The following is a 14,978-nucleotide window of genomic DNA, read 5'->3' on the forward strand; positions in this document are numbered from 1 at the left end:
TTTTTTAAATTATCTTTTGTAGAAAAAATAAAGGGAGAGACGGGAAAGTCCTTGAGGAAGGGAGAGCAAAATTTGAGTAGAATACGAACGTGGCTCTATAAAAGCACAGGAGAGGGTGAAACTTTCGGGGCAGCGATTTTAGAGCCGGCTTGATCCGAGGGTCGCTCGGCCGACTGTATGTAGTTTTATAATTATTGCGAGCCTCGGGGATTATAGAATCGGGCTTTATCGTATATGAAACGCATGCAAGCGCATGTGCGCGCGGCCACGCGTCACACGTGCGCGTCGATTGTAGTACACGCAGCGAGATACGTTATCTCTTCCGACCCCTCTCACCCCCCCCCCCCCGTGCTAATTCGAATGATTTCAGGGCGGACAGACTAGGTAACTATTTTTGGAATGCGTGTTTCTTTCGCGCGAACGTAGCCGGGAAATCTATTCGCGATAACAAATTCGCTTTACGCGTGACCAAGTCGGCCCTTCAGTTCGTCGAGATCTCTCATCGGCGGCCATCGTAAACACAATGTAAAGTTCAAATAAAAGTTAAAATCGCTCCAAGGCTCCGCCGTCGCGCCGGTCGATACTCGCGCGCGGATTCGCACGCATACAAGCGGCGCGTATGTACATGTACATTACGGTCAAATATACAACATAGTGTGCTTTCTCGCGGAATAGCAACACACACCCACGTATGTAAATACACACATAGAGAGAGAGAGGGGGAGAGAGAGAGAGAGAGAGAGAGAGAGAGAGAGAGAGAGAGAGAGAGAGAGAGAGAGAGAGAGTCTTGGCGGAGGAAACGAAAATTCGATGGTTCGATGGGCGGTACCATCGCTGTCGTCGCCACAAATGTACTCGGTAGGCAGATTAACGCGCATTTACGAAACGCATAGTGCGCGCGCGCGCACGCGCGCATACACGCATACGTGACTTTGGTGACTAGCAACCGGCAACCGGCGTGTTACCTGTGTGCTATCGTATCAACCCCTTACTCCGTTCGACCACACTCTCGTCTCTCTCGCCGCCGCCGCCGCCACCCTCGCGTCGCCTCTTCCGCGCGCAGTAATCCAATCATCCGCGTCCTACGATTTGTACGTAGTAATTCCGTCTGTTTGATCATCCGGACGGCTCGGCTTTTCCCTACGCGCGCTGCCGTTTGTTTCAATACAGCCTGCTTGTGCGCGTGCATACACGCGCGCGAGCAGCGAGCGGATAACTGCGAGCGATACACGAGATTTGTATCGGTAATCGCTGATTGGTGATTGGCGAAACTGTCGACGGAGTGATTCGACTGTTACGCGTGGGGAAATATGAAAAATTGTAACATAAAAAAATGGCTATAGTAGCCTTTTTTTAAGCGCGACGATAAAATCGTTAGGATAAATCGTAGTAATCTTCGTAGAGCTTCGTAGGTTTTTTTTTCTAGATCCTTTTTATCAGCGTTGGCGTATAATGCGGACAACACTGCAATAAACGTTTAATTAACAAGGAGGAAAGGGTTTATAAAGGTGATTCTATTTTCAACAAAACTGTTGATTAATAGAATATGATATAATTAATATAATTATGTGGGACTATATATATTCCTTATCTCTTTTATAAAGAATAAGCTTTTATAATTTAATTTATTTATAATTTGTAATATTTTACAATTTAATATCTAATAGTGTTTATAATTTAGTGCCGCAGATGAAATACTTGTTGTTCGATAATAAGTTGAGTTATTAAATTCGTACATTTCAGGGAGAGAAAATTTTTATTATCAAATTTTTCAAACTGTACGAGCATAGCGGCCTAATTTTCGAGTACAAAGTGGATATCTCTCGGACTTGCGAAAAGCGTATGAATTTCGTTCGTTTATTCGACGCATCGAGCATACACCGCACTGGCAACGTACTATTCCACGCGTCATCTGGCGTGATCGTTAATCCTGGATGTCGAGCAAGACGATAATCCCAGGGGTTATAAGCCACTACAACGACCGTTTCCGTCGAGGCTACGAGGTCCTTCATCTGTCGCTCTTCACCTGTCGATAATACGCGTCGGAAGCGGACAAATGAAAAAAAGAAAAGGAAAAAAAAAAGATTGGAAAATAAAAGGCAGGACGTTTCTTCCCGTCCCCCTCCCCTTCCGCACGCCCCGTCGTCCGTTCATGAGCGTAATGATGCACGTAATGTACCCAGCCGTGGCTGAATCGTTTAACGCGCGGATAAGCAGCGGTATTTCCATTACGTGAGAAACATAGGCTGACTCGTCGTTACGAGTTTCATAGTGCATTACAGCGAGGGTTGGCAGAGAGATCGGGCGCGCATCGGCCGCAACAGGGGGATACGCTAGGGTGCGTCGATACTTCGGGGCGCGCGCGCGCGCGCGCGCGCGAGAGGCTGTATGAAACGAGGGAGACGGCGGCATAAACCGGTCGGCGGTGGGCGCGACAGAAAGAGAGCGGGGTGCGTTACGTAAAATTCCTCGTTACGATTACGACGTGGTCGTTGCCGCATACGCCATACGCCATCCGCCAACGGTCACGTTCCGCGACGCGAAGGATACGAGATGGATTATTAAATTTCTAGTGCCGCGCGCGTGTGCCGCGTTATGAATTTCCACAACCTCCCCCTCCCCTCCCCCTCCCGTCTTTCCGGGAGGTTCGATTCTCCTGAAAAATCTTGGGGCCGCCCCCGTGTAACGGCCGTGACTACGATCGCTGTTTACGGATTCGCGTAAAAAAAGTGAGATGCGTATGGGGTTGTTAGGAGAATGGTCAAGTACTCGTAATCGCGTTATACGATTTTGATACAGGGCGTCGTTGCGAGGAACGAGCCTAATCATCGACGAGAAATATCGAATAGCTGAATAGTTTATAAAGTGGATTGATTAAATGAGGAAAGATTTCAGCTATTACTAATGCATATCTTGCAAAAAAAAAAAATTATAGAAATTTTCATGTTCCTAGGTATATTATTTAATCACAATTGTTTCCCCATTAAAAACTATATAAAATCTTATGTGCATGACGGTGCTTTTTGCGCATTTTTGATTTGTCCGCAAAAGATCTGGGTCGGCGTCAATGTAAGAATGATTGCAAATCGAAAGACAATAAAGTATTTGGTCAATAGAGCTGCGATATTGCTACGTCGCATTGTGAAAAAGATTACAGCGGGACGCCATGTACAAACGAGAAGTCACAAATCACGCGCGGTGAATGAGATCGGATAAAAGAAGCGAGAAATATAAGAAGATAGAATTGCGCGACTATTGTCTTGTCCTCGAATTTCTGCTTTGGATAGATAACAAACCGTCGCGTTTGCTGTGACAGCATGGAAATAACTGTGACAATGGCACTATCGACGTTGTGATAGAAGCAAACGGCGTCAGTGAAATTATTATATATCGTTCGCAAAGAGACCTGCTTTACAAAACTCATGATTATACGGTTAGAAGCATATCTGATGCCACGGCGCAACGTGATGAGGCCAGTAATGGATTATTAAATCTCCTACGTTGCTTTACGACACGGCTCCGCAATGCCCCACGGTCTGTAAAGCTAACGAAAACGTCGTTTTCCCCCTTAACGGCTTTCTACAGTCTCGACCAGTACATAGCAAGGCTAGTTATTATTAATAAAGCTGTTACCAGTTCTGAGAGACTTAACATTAACACCGTCCTTACCGTTCTTTCATTACGATTATGTCGCAACGTTTTTACGATTATTTCGCGTTCGATTTATGATATGGAATTATAATTGTTACGGCTTGTTATTTAAATCTCTGTTAACGTGATCTATCGTAAATTTTTATGTCGTATGAATTATTATGATCATTCAGCCTGTTTTGCGCAAGTCATTTGTGAAATCGCGAAAAGTCGTGTTTATCGAGCGTTATGGGAATCTTACAAACGTTATTCGGACGCAATAGTTTTTACGATCGAGATGTCAATGTCGTAAATGTCTGAAATGAAAATCTCATAAATGTTCGGCGGTAACTTGCGTAGAATTATTTCGCGACATGATATCCGCTCGACATAATATCTCGACTGACATTCTGTAATCGACAACAAACGAAATACTAAATCGTACATTAGCGAGTCGAGAAAATGGGGAATTAATTAGTCGCCTCAGTTTTCGCGAACGATTTCGATGTTGGAAACGCAGAATCGCGCTGCAACGGGATCGGATATAAAAGTCTCGGACAGAAACGCAGGGAGAAATCGGGAGAGGGAAAGAGGACGCTGCTTTAGAGCGGTCTGTTAAGCCGCCCACCATGGGTTATTCGATAACGCACAGCGACGAAGCTCTGCTGTTCGTTGGAGGGACGAAGCGTCGAATCGGGATGGGTAATGCACGAATGCGAAGGTTTATGGGCAATATGGTGTATTTACGGTTGACGGGCAAAAGCCGTCGTATGGAGGCTAACAGAAGGGGACCGAGGTATCCTCTCTCGCGCTTTTCCTTCTCCTCCCGTCATCTCTGCGAGCCACGTCGAGTGAAAAGCTCGCGGATATTGACGAAGAAGGCTTCCACCACGTGCAATATCCTCGGTGGATATTGACGCGGTGTCAGGCGAGGAGCTGCGAGGAGACGACCAGGATCTTACAACGATCCGCGTGCTTCCTGCGGCCTTTCGTGAACCAGGACGGTAATCGCATTAATATAAAGACGGTAAATCTTGATGCGCACAATGGCGCCTGATGCCGCTTCGTGCCAGGCCAACAAAGACACGCTGCTTCCTGGCTTGTTGCTTACAATCTCACAATGGGGCACGTCGTGTCATGGCGATCAACGAGATCGCGAGCGAGGTCGACTTGGTCGCCGTAATTCGTGTAACCAGGCTTGGAAACTCTTTCAACCCTCGCATGAACATAATTTTATCTCGAAGAAACACATTTCTAATTATATATTATCGAGAAATCTACGCATTTTTCAATTTTTTAATCATATTAGTCTTTTAATGAATAAACGTTAGCATGGAAATTATGTTCATTATTTTAATGCATATTCAATTAGGTTTATAAAAGTCTTAAAAAAAAAAGTTTTCAATTTTGCTATTTAAAATTTTTTTTTATCGAGTGCTATTGAAGGCTTAAATTTATATTCCCAGGATTTTTTATGCGATACTGATGAGATCGAATGCTACTAATAATGATGAACGAAAAAAGCATATGCTTAAGAAGGCATCCCGTAGCGTAGCATATTTATCTCCAGAAAGATCTTGATCTTGTTGGACTTGACAAAGCAGGGTTGCAGCCAGAGGGAGCGATTCGATTGACATGGTACGGATCCTTATCGTGCTTCGCACGCCTCGCGTGACCAGAGGGTGCGAGATCTAGTTTGACGATCCTTCAATGAAAAGTCCACGATGTAACATGCGATTTAAATAAATCTGTCACGCGAACGGGGTTATTTATATCGCCCATTCACTCTCGAAATGCGTTCGAGGGATTTTGGCGCGATGCTGAGATCAGAGCCGAATGTCGAAACTCTCAATACATTAAATGTATCATCACAGTCGGCTGGTAGATTTATTTCTTCTTGAACGACGGTGATTGATCGCAACGCTGTTTATCGAGCATATATTCAGTAAATCAAAATAATTCTCCGAAAAATGCTATCTGTGGGAAGTGGTATCGATATCATGATTGTAGATTTCTTTTTTCTAAGTTTTTTAAAGTGTTATTTCTGAAGTGAAACCATGTTAAAAAAATTAATCGGAAATGTCTGAATACTATTAATTCTTTTATAAGTATGTGCTTCCGAAATTGATAAATTAAATAAATGACAATCTTTTCAGATACTCCATTATAATCTACTAACTTACTAATATTTCATTGTTGTAGATAAAGCAATAAATTGTTGAAATTTAATGCTTATTTTTACAGATTTGAAATTTGATATAAAAGTTTAATGTAAATGGAGCGTGAAATATATAGTCATTAGAGAAACATATTTATGCAAAAATGATATTTTTTTTTAAAGAGAATGTATGATAAAAATTATTAGTTTTTGTGACTTATCTGTCCGTCTCGTAACGTATCTTAACGTTGTCCTAAGTTTCCGAACATTGAAAGAGGAAGACCGATCGTCGTCGATGTTTCAAGCAGAGCGCTGCACTAAATCATAACGATGCCGCGAAATCACCGAAAATCCAGACGAAGCGGCAGGGGCTTGGATGCAGACACGCGAGTCCGGACGGTAAATCACGGGCAGCCTCCTCGTCGAGTGGCTGTCGGAGAGTCCTGGTGCCAGCTCGTCGTACGGAGCATTTATTAATCGCTCAGCTCCTAAATCCCGTGGCGCAGCTGGGCTCGAAATGTTTGTACGTATTGCAAAGTAAAGCGCGAGAGGGGACGCCGAGTCCTCCGGGAGAGGATTAGGTCGGACATATTGAGAGTTTCCACCCAGGAGCACCCTCCTTCGTCGGTAGAGTGGCGCCAGAAGGTGGCAGCTTGGTGCTTACACCAAGAAGATGGTGGTTTTATAAATATGACGAGGTACCGGTCATCTCGATTATAATATGCGATTCTAGCGTATGTATCGATCGTTTTCTATAGCCCGAAATTTAATATTCGTTTTATACGCCACGCCTTGGAAATATGGTTGAGAAACGTTACGTATTCTACAATTTTGCATTGCGTCGCGATAAGTAGAATCATTAATGGAATTTACCGCTTGATACTGGACGGTCCTGCGAGATAATGAGGACGGACAAGTTTATAGCCTCGCGATAATGAGGATGTACCCGGTGAGGCGCGGGATATTTTTCCTATAATCCTCGCGACAGTAATACGCCGTGCCTGCAATAATGGAGGCGTACGTTCCATGTGCGTGTCGAAGATAAAGGACGCAAATTGTCCGCCCGTATTAAGGCACGATACATACCGAGTGCGGACGCGCCGGTGCAAGTGACAGCCGAACGATTAATCGCCGATAACCATCGCTCGTTTAATGCCCCATCATAAAATGCTAGGCTGAGGAAATTATTGATTCGTATTCATATTTCCCGTCAGCAATATCGTAAACGCGGCCATCGCAATCTCTTTACGTCGCGCAGTCAAAAACGTAGCTTCCGTCGAAAATGATCGGAAATGATTTCGCGAGCGAGCGAGCGCGAACGGTATAATCGGCGAACCGAAGCGATATAAAGGGTGTTAGCTATTACGACGATAAATCGTCACTGACACAAATATACTGAGAAAACAATCGACGCTTACACTCGCCGCTTGTATTTAATCCCTAAACACTGGCTTGGCAGTCAATAAAACGCATGAAACGCACCGAAACGGATCGACTGTAAAAATATATTGACATAGAACGTTCAACAATTTGCTAATTGCAGAAACATCATTTGTTTCCTCCGCGATTGGAATTCATTTATTTGCCCAAGATTACTAATTGAATATGTTTGTAACGACACGAAGGCTGAAGTTTGCATAAAGGAATAGACGTTATGTTGTGGTACTTTGATGTTAAAACTGAGTAAATTAGCATCTGCCGCATCCCTCAAGGTGAGATCGCGAAACGCACGATATAATGTTTCTCGTAATTGCATTGTTCGCGCAGTAACTCGCGAACTCATGATCTATTGTACTTCTGCCGTGCTCGGGGGGGTGGTTAAATGTTACATAATGCCGCCCGATAGTTAGCGCGAGCGGGGCTGTGAGTACCAAATACCGCGTTTCGCGAGTCCCGGCGACAAAAGAGGATCGGAAATACCGGCGCGCAATGTTATTACGACTTAATGCACAGAATTGTTTCCCCGGTTTGAATAATCGTATCGCGCTTACGGCATACGGTTGCGCAATCGTGACGCACACAGGGCACGACGCACATGGCTCGGTTGCTATCGGAGGGTGCTGCCTCCGTTTCACCGTGGCGGTGTTCGACGAGCTCGTACCTTCCCACGTTTCCCGATAGAAGAGCCTCTGCTCGGAATATATATATATATATATATATATATATATATACACACTACTTTGTTCCATTATTCATAAACATTTTATAATCTTCTTAGCGCGGTGAATTATTGCCGTTCGCGCAATTGAAATAATGCGGACTCCGCGTTAAGGGGTGGCCCAGTTGGGATCGCGTATGCGTAGCTAGAAGGGGACGTAACTCTGACAGGGGACGGGAGCGAATCAGGGAAGAAGTGACGCGGTTCTGTTCTGGCGGAGGGTGGCGGAGAGGGTTGCGCAGCAACGAGAATAGAACGAGTTCGTTCGTTGAAGTGGCGTTGAAATGTTTCGAAGCGAGGGAAAAATAATTGGACGAAGAGCTCCGTCGTCGTACTCCTCTTTCCCCTGGGAGACGGCGAAGGCGGAGGGGTTTGAGAGAAAGCTGCGGGGGAGCGACAACGCAGTGCGTCGCTTCGACGAAGATTACGACGACGAAGACGTCGACAACAACGACGGAGATGATGACGACCGACATCGCGTCTCCCTAAGAACTCGAAGATCCGAGTTCCTTTTTTAAGCTTCTCGTTACCGACAAATCTTCTACCACCTTTCAAGATAGGTAGCACCATCCGATAAGAAAAGTTAAGTCGAAAGAATAGCGAGGGGGAGTGGAGTAGCGAGGGGCGGCCGAGGATGTCGCCGATAACTTTCGTTCTTCGTAACTCATTGGGGATCGCATCGGCCGACGGAAGTTGCGCAAATTGCGTATACTAACGGGATATTCCAGTCGCGTGCGCTTACACTCTCCCGACACCATAACTGATCCTCGTGCTTTTCTAACGAATGATGCTGGAATAAGAGCCGAAACGATATCCTTTCCGTTGTAATTTCGATGCCGCGTAGCTCACAGCACATATATATGTGTGTGTGTGTGTGTGTGTGTGTGTGTGTGTGTGTGTGTGTGTGTGTGTGTGTGTGTGTGTGTGTGTGTTATACGTGTACATACATATATATATATATATATATATATATATATATAGAGCGCTCGTCGGAGCTCTGCTTGATCTCTCTATTACGGGTCGGATTAGCTAGTTATGAAACTCGACCGAGGCTCGGCGAGCGGTGATGAAGCGTGTTGGGAAAGTTTCCGCTGGGACGAGATCAGGGCGTGGGATATGCCGCGGTGGAGTTGCGCGGAATAAGCAATCAGGCCTTTCTCGCGGCGAGCACATCCATCCCTGCCGAGTAATTTCGTTCTGATACCAATGTCCAAGGACGAATGTCGCGGTTAGGGTTGCAGTGGGATTATCTCGTGGAAGATTCGCATTCTAAGCTCTAGCTTCCACGAGAGCGGGGATGGAATTGGTACGTTCTTTTATTCGAGGGATCCGGAGAAATGGATGCAGTCACTTGTGGTCAACGTCACCGATTGACCATTCCGCTCAACTTCGCGAAGCGAAGCAGATTAAGTTCGAGATTGCGCTCAGACCTCGCGTGCTTCATTTCGTCAAAGGTATTGTAATCGTCGGGCCGACATACCTGAGATTCTCGGCGAGTAATCGCGAACGCATTCCACGTGATAAACCGACTACCGGTTGGAAACTGTCGTCATGTTGCGCGCGCCCACGTAATTTTAATTAAAGAGCTCGGAAAGCAGGCGCAACATCGTCCTGGCTTTCGACAAAGAACCGGAGCTCTGACGCAAACGGTAGAACGTAGAACGGGAAAGGCTGGGCTTGGTCTTTGCTTTGGTAGCGAAGGAGCACAGACTTCGCACATTGTAAAGCTCTTCTCTTGCATACTACTTCCGTTACTTCTCCCCGGCGTCTCCCCACCGCCACCTCCGCCACCCTGTGCTTTCTTCGTCGTCGCGAACGAGCAGCGCCTACCTGCCAAAGACGATGGGCGCGCTACGTTACGTCACCGACTGCGAATCAAAATCTTATTAACTGCTGAAAGTGAGTTTCACTTCAAAGTGGAATTTAATTACATTCGCGCCTGCCTACCCGCGCCCTTCCTACCCGTTTCCTTATTTCTCTCGGTCGCTCCTCGGTTTGCCCTATCTCCTTCCTGCTCTCGCTCCTGCGTTCCTCTCCTCTTTCTTCCCTTGCCTTTCTCTCTGGTCCGCCTTGCTTTCCCATTTTCTTCGATCACCTCCTCCATAGCTGGTTGCTACCTCTCCTTCCCCCTCGTTGCTTACCGACGCATCGCGGGGTCTTCACTCTTGAATGAAAATATTTAAATTTCGCCGCCTCGTCCAGCGGAAATTATTGCTCTTGCCGCTTCGTCCGACTGCAGCTCCGCACCCACTTTCCGCCCGCCATTCCGTCAGTTATCCCCGCTCGAATTACATCCATCCCTCTCCGCCCATCTACCCTTCCGCGCTGTTTACAGCGCGAGCGGATATTCAAATGCCGTCGCGATTATATCCTTCCGCCTGGTCTTAGTCGTGCATCATCGTCAGGCGGCGAGCCTCTATTTCTTTTTTCCTTCTCGTAATGCTTGGTCGAGGCAATTGCCTTCTTTCCTTTGAGATAACCGCCCTCCCTCCTTTTTACTGCCTCATCTCATGATTAATTTCGCGGAGTCTGTTCGCCCCCACCCCTTTGAAAACCAGGTGCCTCGAAGAGTCTCTTTGCTCGCTTCACCGTTCGATGGAAGCGCTTAAAGACGCCGCGATTATGAACTTCGTAGCTCTCTCTCTCTTTCTCTCAAGTATTAATGTACAAAGTGTTCAAGATTACCTATACTATCTCTTTTTTATTTCCTTGACTACTTTGGAATAAATTTTTCTTCAGCAAAATGTCAAGGTTTCCTTTACGCGATAAAAATCTAGGGATTTTTTTAAATGCCAGTCTTAAATGCAAACAAATAATGAAAATTAAATTTCTTGTTTAATTAAAATTAAATTTTATTTTAAGATATTCGTAATTTTTTACTTAATTTAAACATTCGAAGTTGAATGATAAAAAAAATTAATAAATACAATGAGCATTTGTAACGCCCTGTATATATCATGAAATTCATTTCTACGCGCTAACAAGAAGATGCAACAACAGTGCCGAAATTATAGGGACTTTTATTTTAGATTGTTATTCGTATGCTGAAAGATCGAAATTGTATGAATCGAGAGGAAAAGGTAATGCACGGTGGAGACGTAAAACGATCGTGCAGGAAAGAAGGACGCGAATATTTTAGCCGTCCTGCAGCTAAAAATTGCACAGATACCCGTATTTTTATAGACAATGTGCCTATGCTTTTATCCCACGACATAAAAATATACGTGCACCACGTTACGGTACACTTAGTTTTAGAGAGAATACAGTTTTCGTGCTTAATCTCTTAGAGACTGAAGCATGCTATTTTTAAATTCCTTTATCGGCGATCTTTGAACTTTTTATAATAGCGAATCATTAGTAACGTTTGTAATTCGCACATTACAAATCTTTTCAGCTAATTTCCATCGAAGTAAAATAAAAGATATTCAAATTCTCTTTCGCGATTAGTTATTCCGCTACTATTTATTCCGAACGAGAAATTAATCGAGAAAATTGGCTATCTACATCTCCTTTATTGTCTCCAAATGTATCGTGTGTAATCATGCGATAGTTATTAAATATAAAAACACAAAAGTGATGCAAAAAAAAAAATGGGAAATGAACCACTCACCTCTGCTGCTTCCGTCGGGTCCACGGAGGATGGTGCACTCCTCTATTGAACCGAAGGTAGTAAACAGCTGTCGCACATCGTCTTCAGTTTGTTGCTTGCTTAACATACCAACGAACAGCTTTCTGTCTGCGGGCCGACGACGGCGCGTTGCGAAATAGAGGGAACAGAGAAAAAAAAGAAAGAACAATGTTAGTCAGTTCCGTGTGCGAGCTAAAGCGTTTGTAGGCGTTAAAGAGAAGATCTTGCGGCTAACACCGAGAACGACAAAGTTACACGGTTACACCAGCATCCACCATCCTAAAGGGAGGGAGAGAGATAGGGATATATAGATAAATATATAAAAAACGTAACATATCTGTATGTGCACGCGTACGGTTTTACCTTCGGCGCGCACGGTTACACTCGTCATTACGTCAACGTGTACATCTAATAGCACTGGAAACCGCGCAAGTGCACGTGTGTATACGAGTTATATGTGTATCTTCTGTGCGACAATAGTAACCGAGAAACAACCACGGGAACAATTATCATAACCGATAACAATGTGACAAACATACGTAATAATGGTACTTTAGGAGGGATAATAACGGAAGCCGTAGTAATAAAGATAAGAAAAATAAATTTAATCAGTACTGATCTACGTTCATCGACATTATAATGTATATCAAAATCGAAAACGAATGATCAAACGCGATAAAATCAAGTGATCAATCAAGGAATATTAAGCGATCCAATTATAGCTGATACTCCCGACGGTGATCCGTGTCGAGTTAATGTTCCTTCGGATTTTTTTTTCTTTTTTTTAAGAACGAAAAAGCAATTTCGCTAAACTGCTAGCTGTTTATTGGACAGACAATGTGACAAGTGTATTCTCGAGATGGATCACCGCTACACGAAGTTTAACAATGAATACTTATTATATTCTGCAGCTATTTCTAAGTTCTGCACGAAAAGTTGAACGAAGAATAACAGGTAAGGCCGTACGAGATGTTTTTTCATGCTGGAATATGACTTTATCACATCGCTGATGGTTATCCAAGTTCGATTTTTTTAAGATTGTAAAATTGTTTCGATTTCCGTTTCGCTCGTTTTTAAGGTGGATGCAGCGTATTTTGAAAAATTCAATAAGAGATCTTATGAATTTTTTTTAAGATACTTTTATCTTGTGTAAGCTAGATTTATCCTAAAATGATTGCAACAATGTTACAAGTCAAATTTTGCCAATTTAGCGACGTAAATTTGTTTAGAAATATCTGCACTTAACGTATATATCAGCGTGTGTATACGTATGTATGTATGTGTGTGTGTGTGTGTGTGTGTGTGTGTGTATCTCATGTAAAATATCAAACAGTATAAAATACGATTATGGCTGTGCGAGATTCACAATTAATAGGATAACACGGAGAAGTAAAGTTTCAATTGAACTGGAAACGGAATTGTGGCAGGGTTGGAGGGAGAGAGTGATTCGGTCGACTGTTAAAAAATAGGGATGTCATAAACTGTCATATATATAGAATCAAATCTAGGAAATACAATAAGATAAATGTAGCTCACATATATTATATCATAATCAGAAAATATGTACAGAGGTGATAAAAAACACATCGACAACGAACGAGACAACACATCCAACGAGCGAGCCACTATTATATGATTATATAGCTGTAAAGAGCAAGATATATATATATATATATATAAAATATTTATATATATATAATACGACCAAGATGGTCTTGTCCACACGAATATGGATTAGACGGGGGTTTTGGGAAATTAGACGGCGGGACAATGGATTTAAGAAACGTACAATAAATTCGATACTCTCGGAGTAAAAGGTCGTTGCTGTCGTACGGTCGGTAGACGCTCTAAGATCGCGATTTCTCTCATTACATTCAGCATCTCACTCTCGGCCCATTGTGCCGATCTGTAGAATTCTAAGAGCGTCCACGCCACGCACGCCTCGGTAACGAGGCATCAATAGTGTGATGTAACGGCGGTGCGTAATAAACAGCAAAAAAACACGAACGACAGGTTTACGGCTACAGGTTCAGTCACGCATGTGGGTACGCACAACACTGTCTATAATACCTTCTGTAATGCGTAAAACGATGCGTATCGTGCCGGATGAGAAACGGATGAGAAGGGGATGGCGAGAGACAGGCATAGAGGAGCCCAATAGCAATATCGTTATCGTCGCGCGGATAAAAAGAAGGCGCGCGCGAGATTTATTCGCGATCGAATTTTCATCGTCCGAGAGCGTCTCGAGAATTTTGTCAGCGAGAGAAGATTTTGACTTTTGAAATTATTTTTGGGGAAAATCGTATATACGAGCCAATTGTTCGAGCCAATCCAAAGCCAAATCTGTTTGAATTCCATGTCCTAAATCCACGCGAAAGAGAGTCCTAATGAGTTGCGCATGTGTATGTCGAAAGTTTCCGAAACTCGAAATGTTTTGCGGAAGAATTTGGACTAGCACCGTGCACGTTTGTGCAAATTTAGCCTCCTCGACGGATATGTACCGGCTGCACTAAGTCGGGCTAAGGGATAGTCGGTTCGTGAGGGAATGCTGGAGTTCGGTGGTTCAAACACTAGCGAGCAGCAAAATGAACTTTGCGGCGGGCTGTGCTGGCTGAATCAGCGGTGTTGGCGTGATGTTGGCGGGAGAGAATGGGGTGAGGGGGGGGAGTTGGGATAGTTGGACCCGTTTCTTTTTCCTTATTCATTTTGTTCTTATTTCATCGGGGGGGAGGGGGGGAGAGGGGAGAGAAGTTCTCGTTCTCTTTCGCCAATTTGCGGAGAAGAAGAATAGAGGTACTGGAAGGAAGCTAGCTATCTCCTGGAAGTCGAAGTTACCTTCAGCGGCCGAAACCGGTGCCTCCTACTTCCAGAAGATGGCACAGGCGCTCCCGTCGTCCATCATGCACTCTGGAATACAGAACAGAAACAAAGAAATGGCATTGGACCCAAAAAATACACCATTCGTCGTCTATGTGAATCCTCGCTAGGATTCAATTCGATCTTAGATCTCGCCCAACTGGGAATCGTACCCATGCGTTTCTTTCGCATACTCGTACGGTACAGGACATTTCTTTCGATCGGATCTTCTGCGTGATGAATACGACACAACCTATCAGATTATAAAAAAAAAATTTATGATCAGTATAGACAAGAATACATATATATCATTCGTAAATCGATGCCTGTAAAAGATATCGTTGCGTTGAGCGAAAGCTATTTCTCTTGCAAATTTACTTTGTAACGGGTCGTTATTACTAATCGGTTTTCACGTATTATACGCACTTTCATTTATGTAGCGATTAAGTCTCATTAAAATATATATTCCGTTTGGTTATTACTAAATATCAGGTATAGGCATTTTTTATTTTAACAGTGCAATTAGTAATTATAGTAATCTAATTTTC

At 43.9% G+C, this 14,978-nt stretch overlaps 1 protein-coding gene across 17 annotated transcripts in view; it reads right to left on the bottom strand.

Moving 5' to 3' along the window:
* The window catches only part of bru3 (CUGBP Elav-like family member bruno 3), a 248,771-nt gene that overhangs the window by 65,293 nt on the left and 168,500 nt on the right, over positions 1-14,978 (bottom strand). For 11 of the 17 annotated variants that reach the window (XM_025218744.2, XM_025218742.2, XM_089084562.1 and 8 more), the window contains one exon: positions 11,557-11,682. The exons of 5 other annotated variants lie outside the window; for them this stretch is intronic. In XM_025218744.2, coding sequence (XP_025074529.1) covers positions 11,557-11,682 — 126 coding nt within the window. Of the gene's footprint in view, positions 1-11,556; positions 11,683-14,409; positions 14,482-14,978 lie in introns of all 17 variants that reach the window. One more of the 17 variants, XM_025218746.2, reaches the window with a different exon arrangement.

This window comes from Pogonomyrmex barbatus, unplaced genomic scaffold, assembly GCF_055798465.1.
Source record: "Pogonomyrmex barbatus isolate J1 unplaced genomic scaffold, ASM5579846v1 scaffold9, whole genome shotgun sequence".
NCBI classification, from domain to species: domain Eukaryota; kingdom Metazoa; phylum Arthropoda; class Insecta; order Hymenoptera; family Formicidae; genus Pogonomyrmex; species Pogonomyrmex barbatus.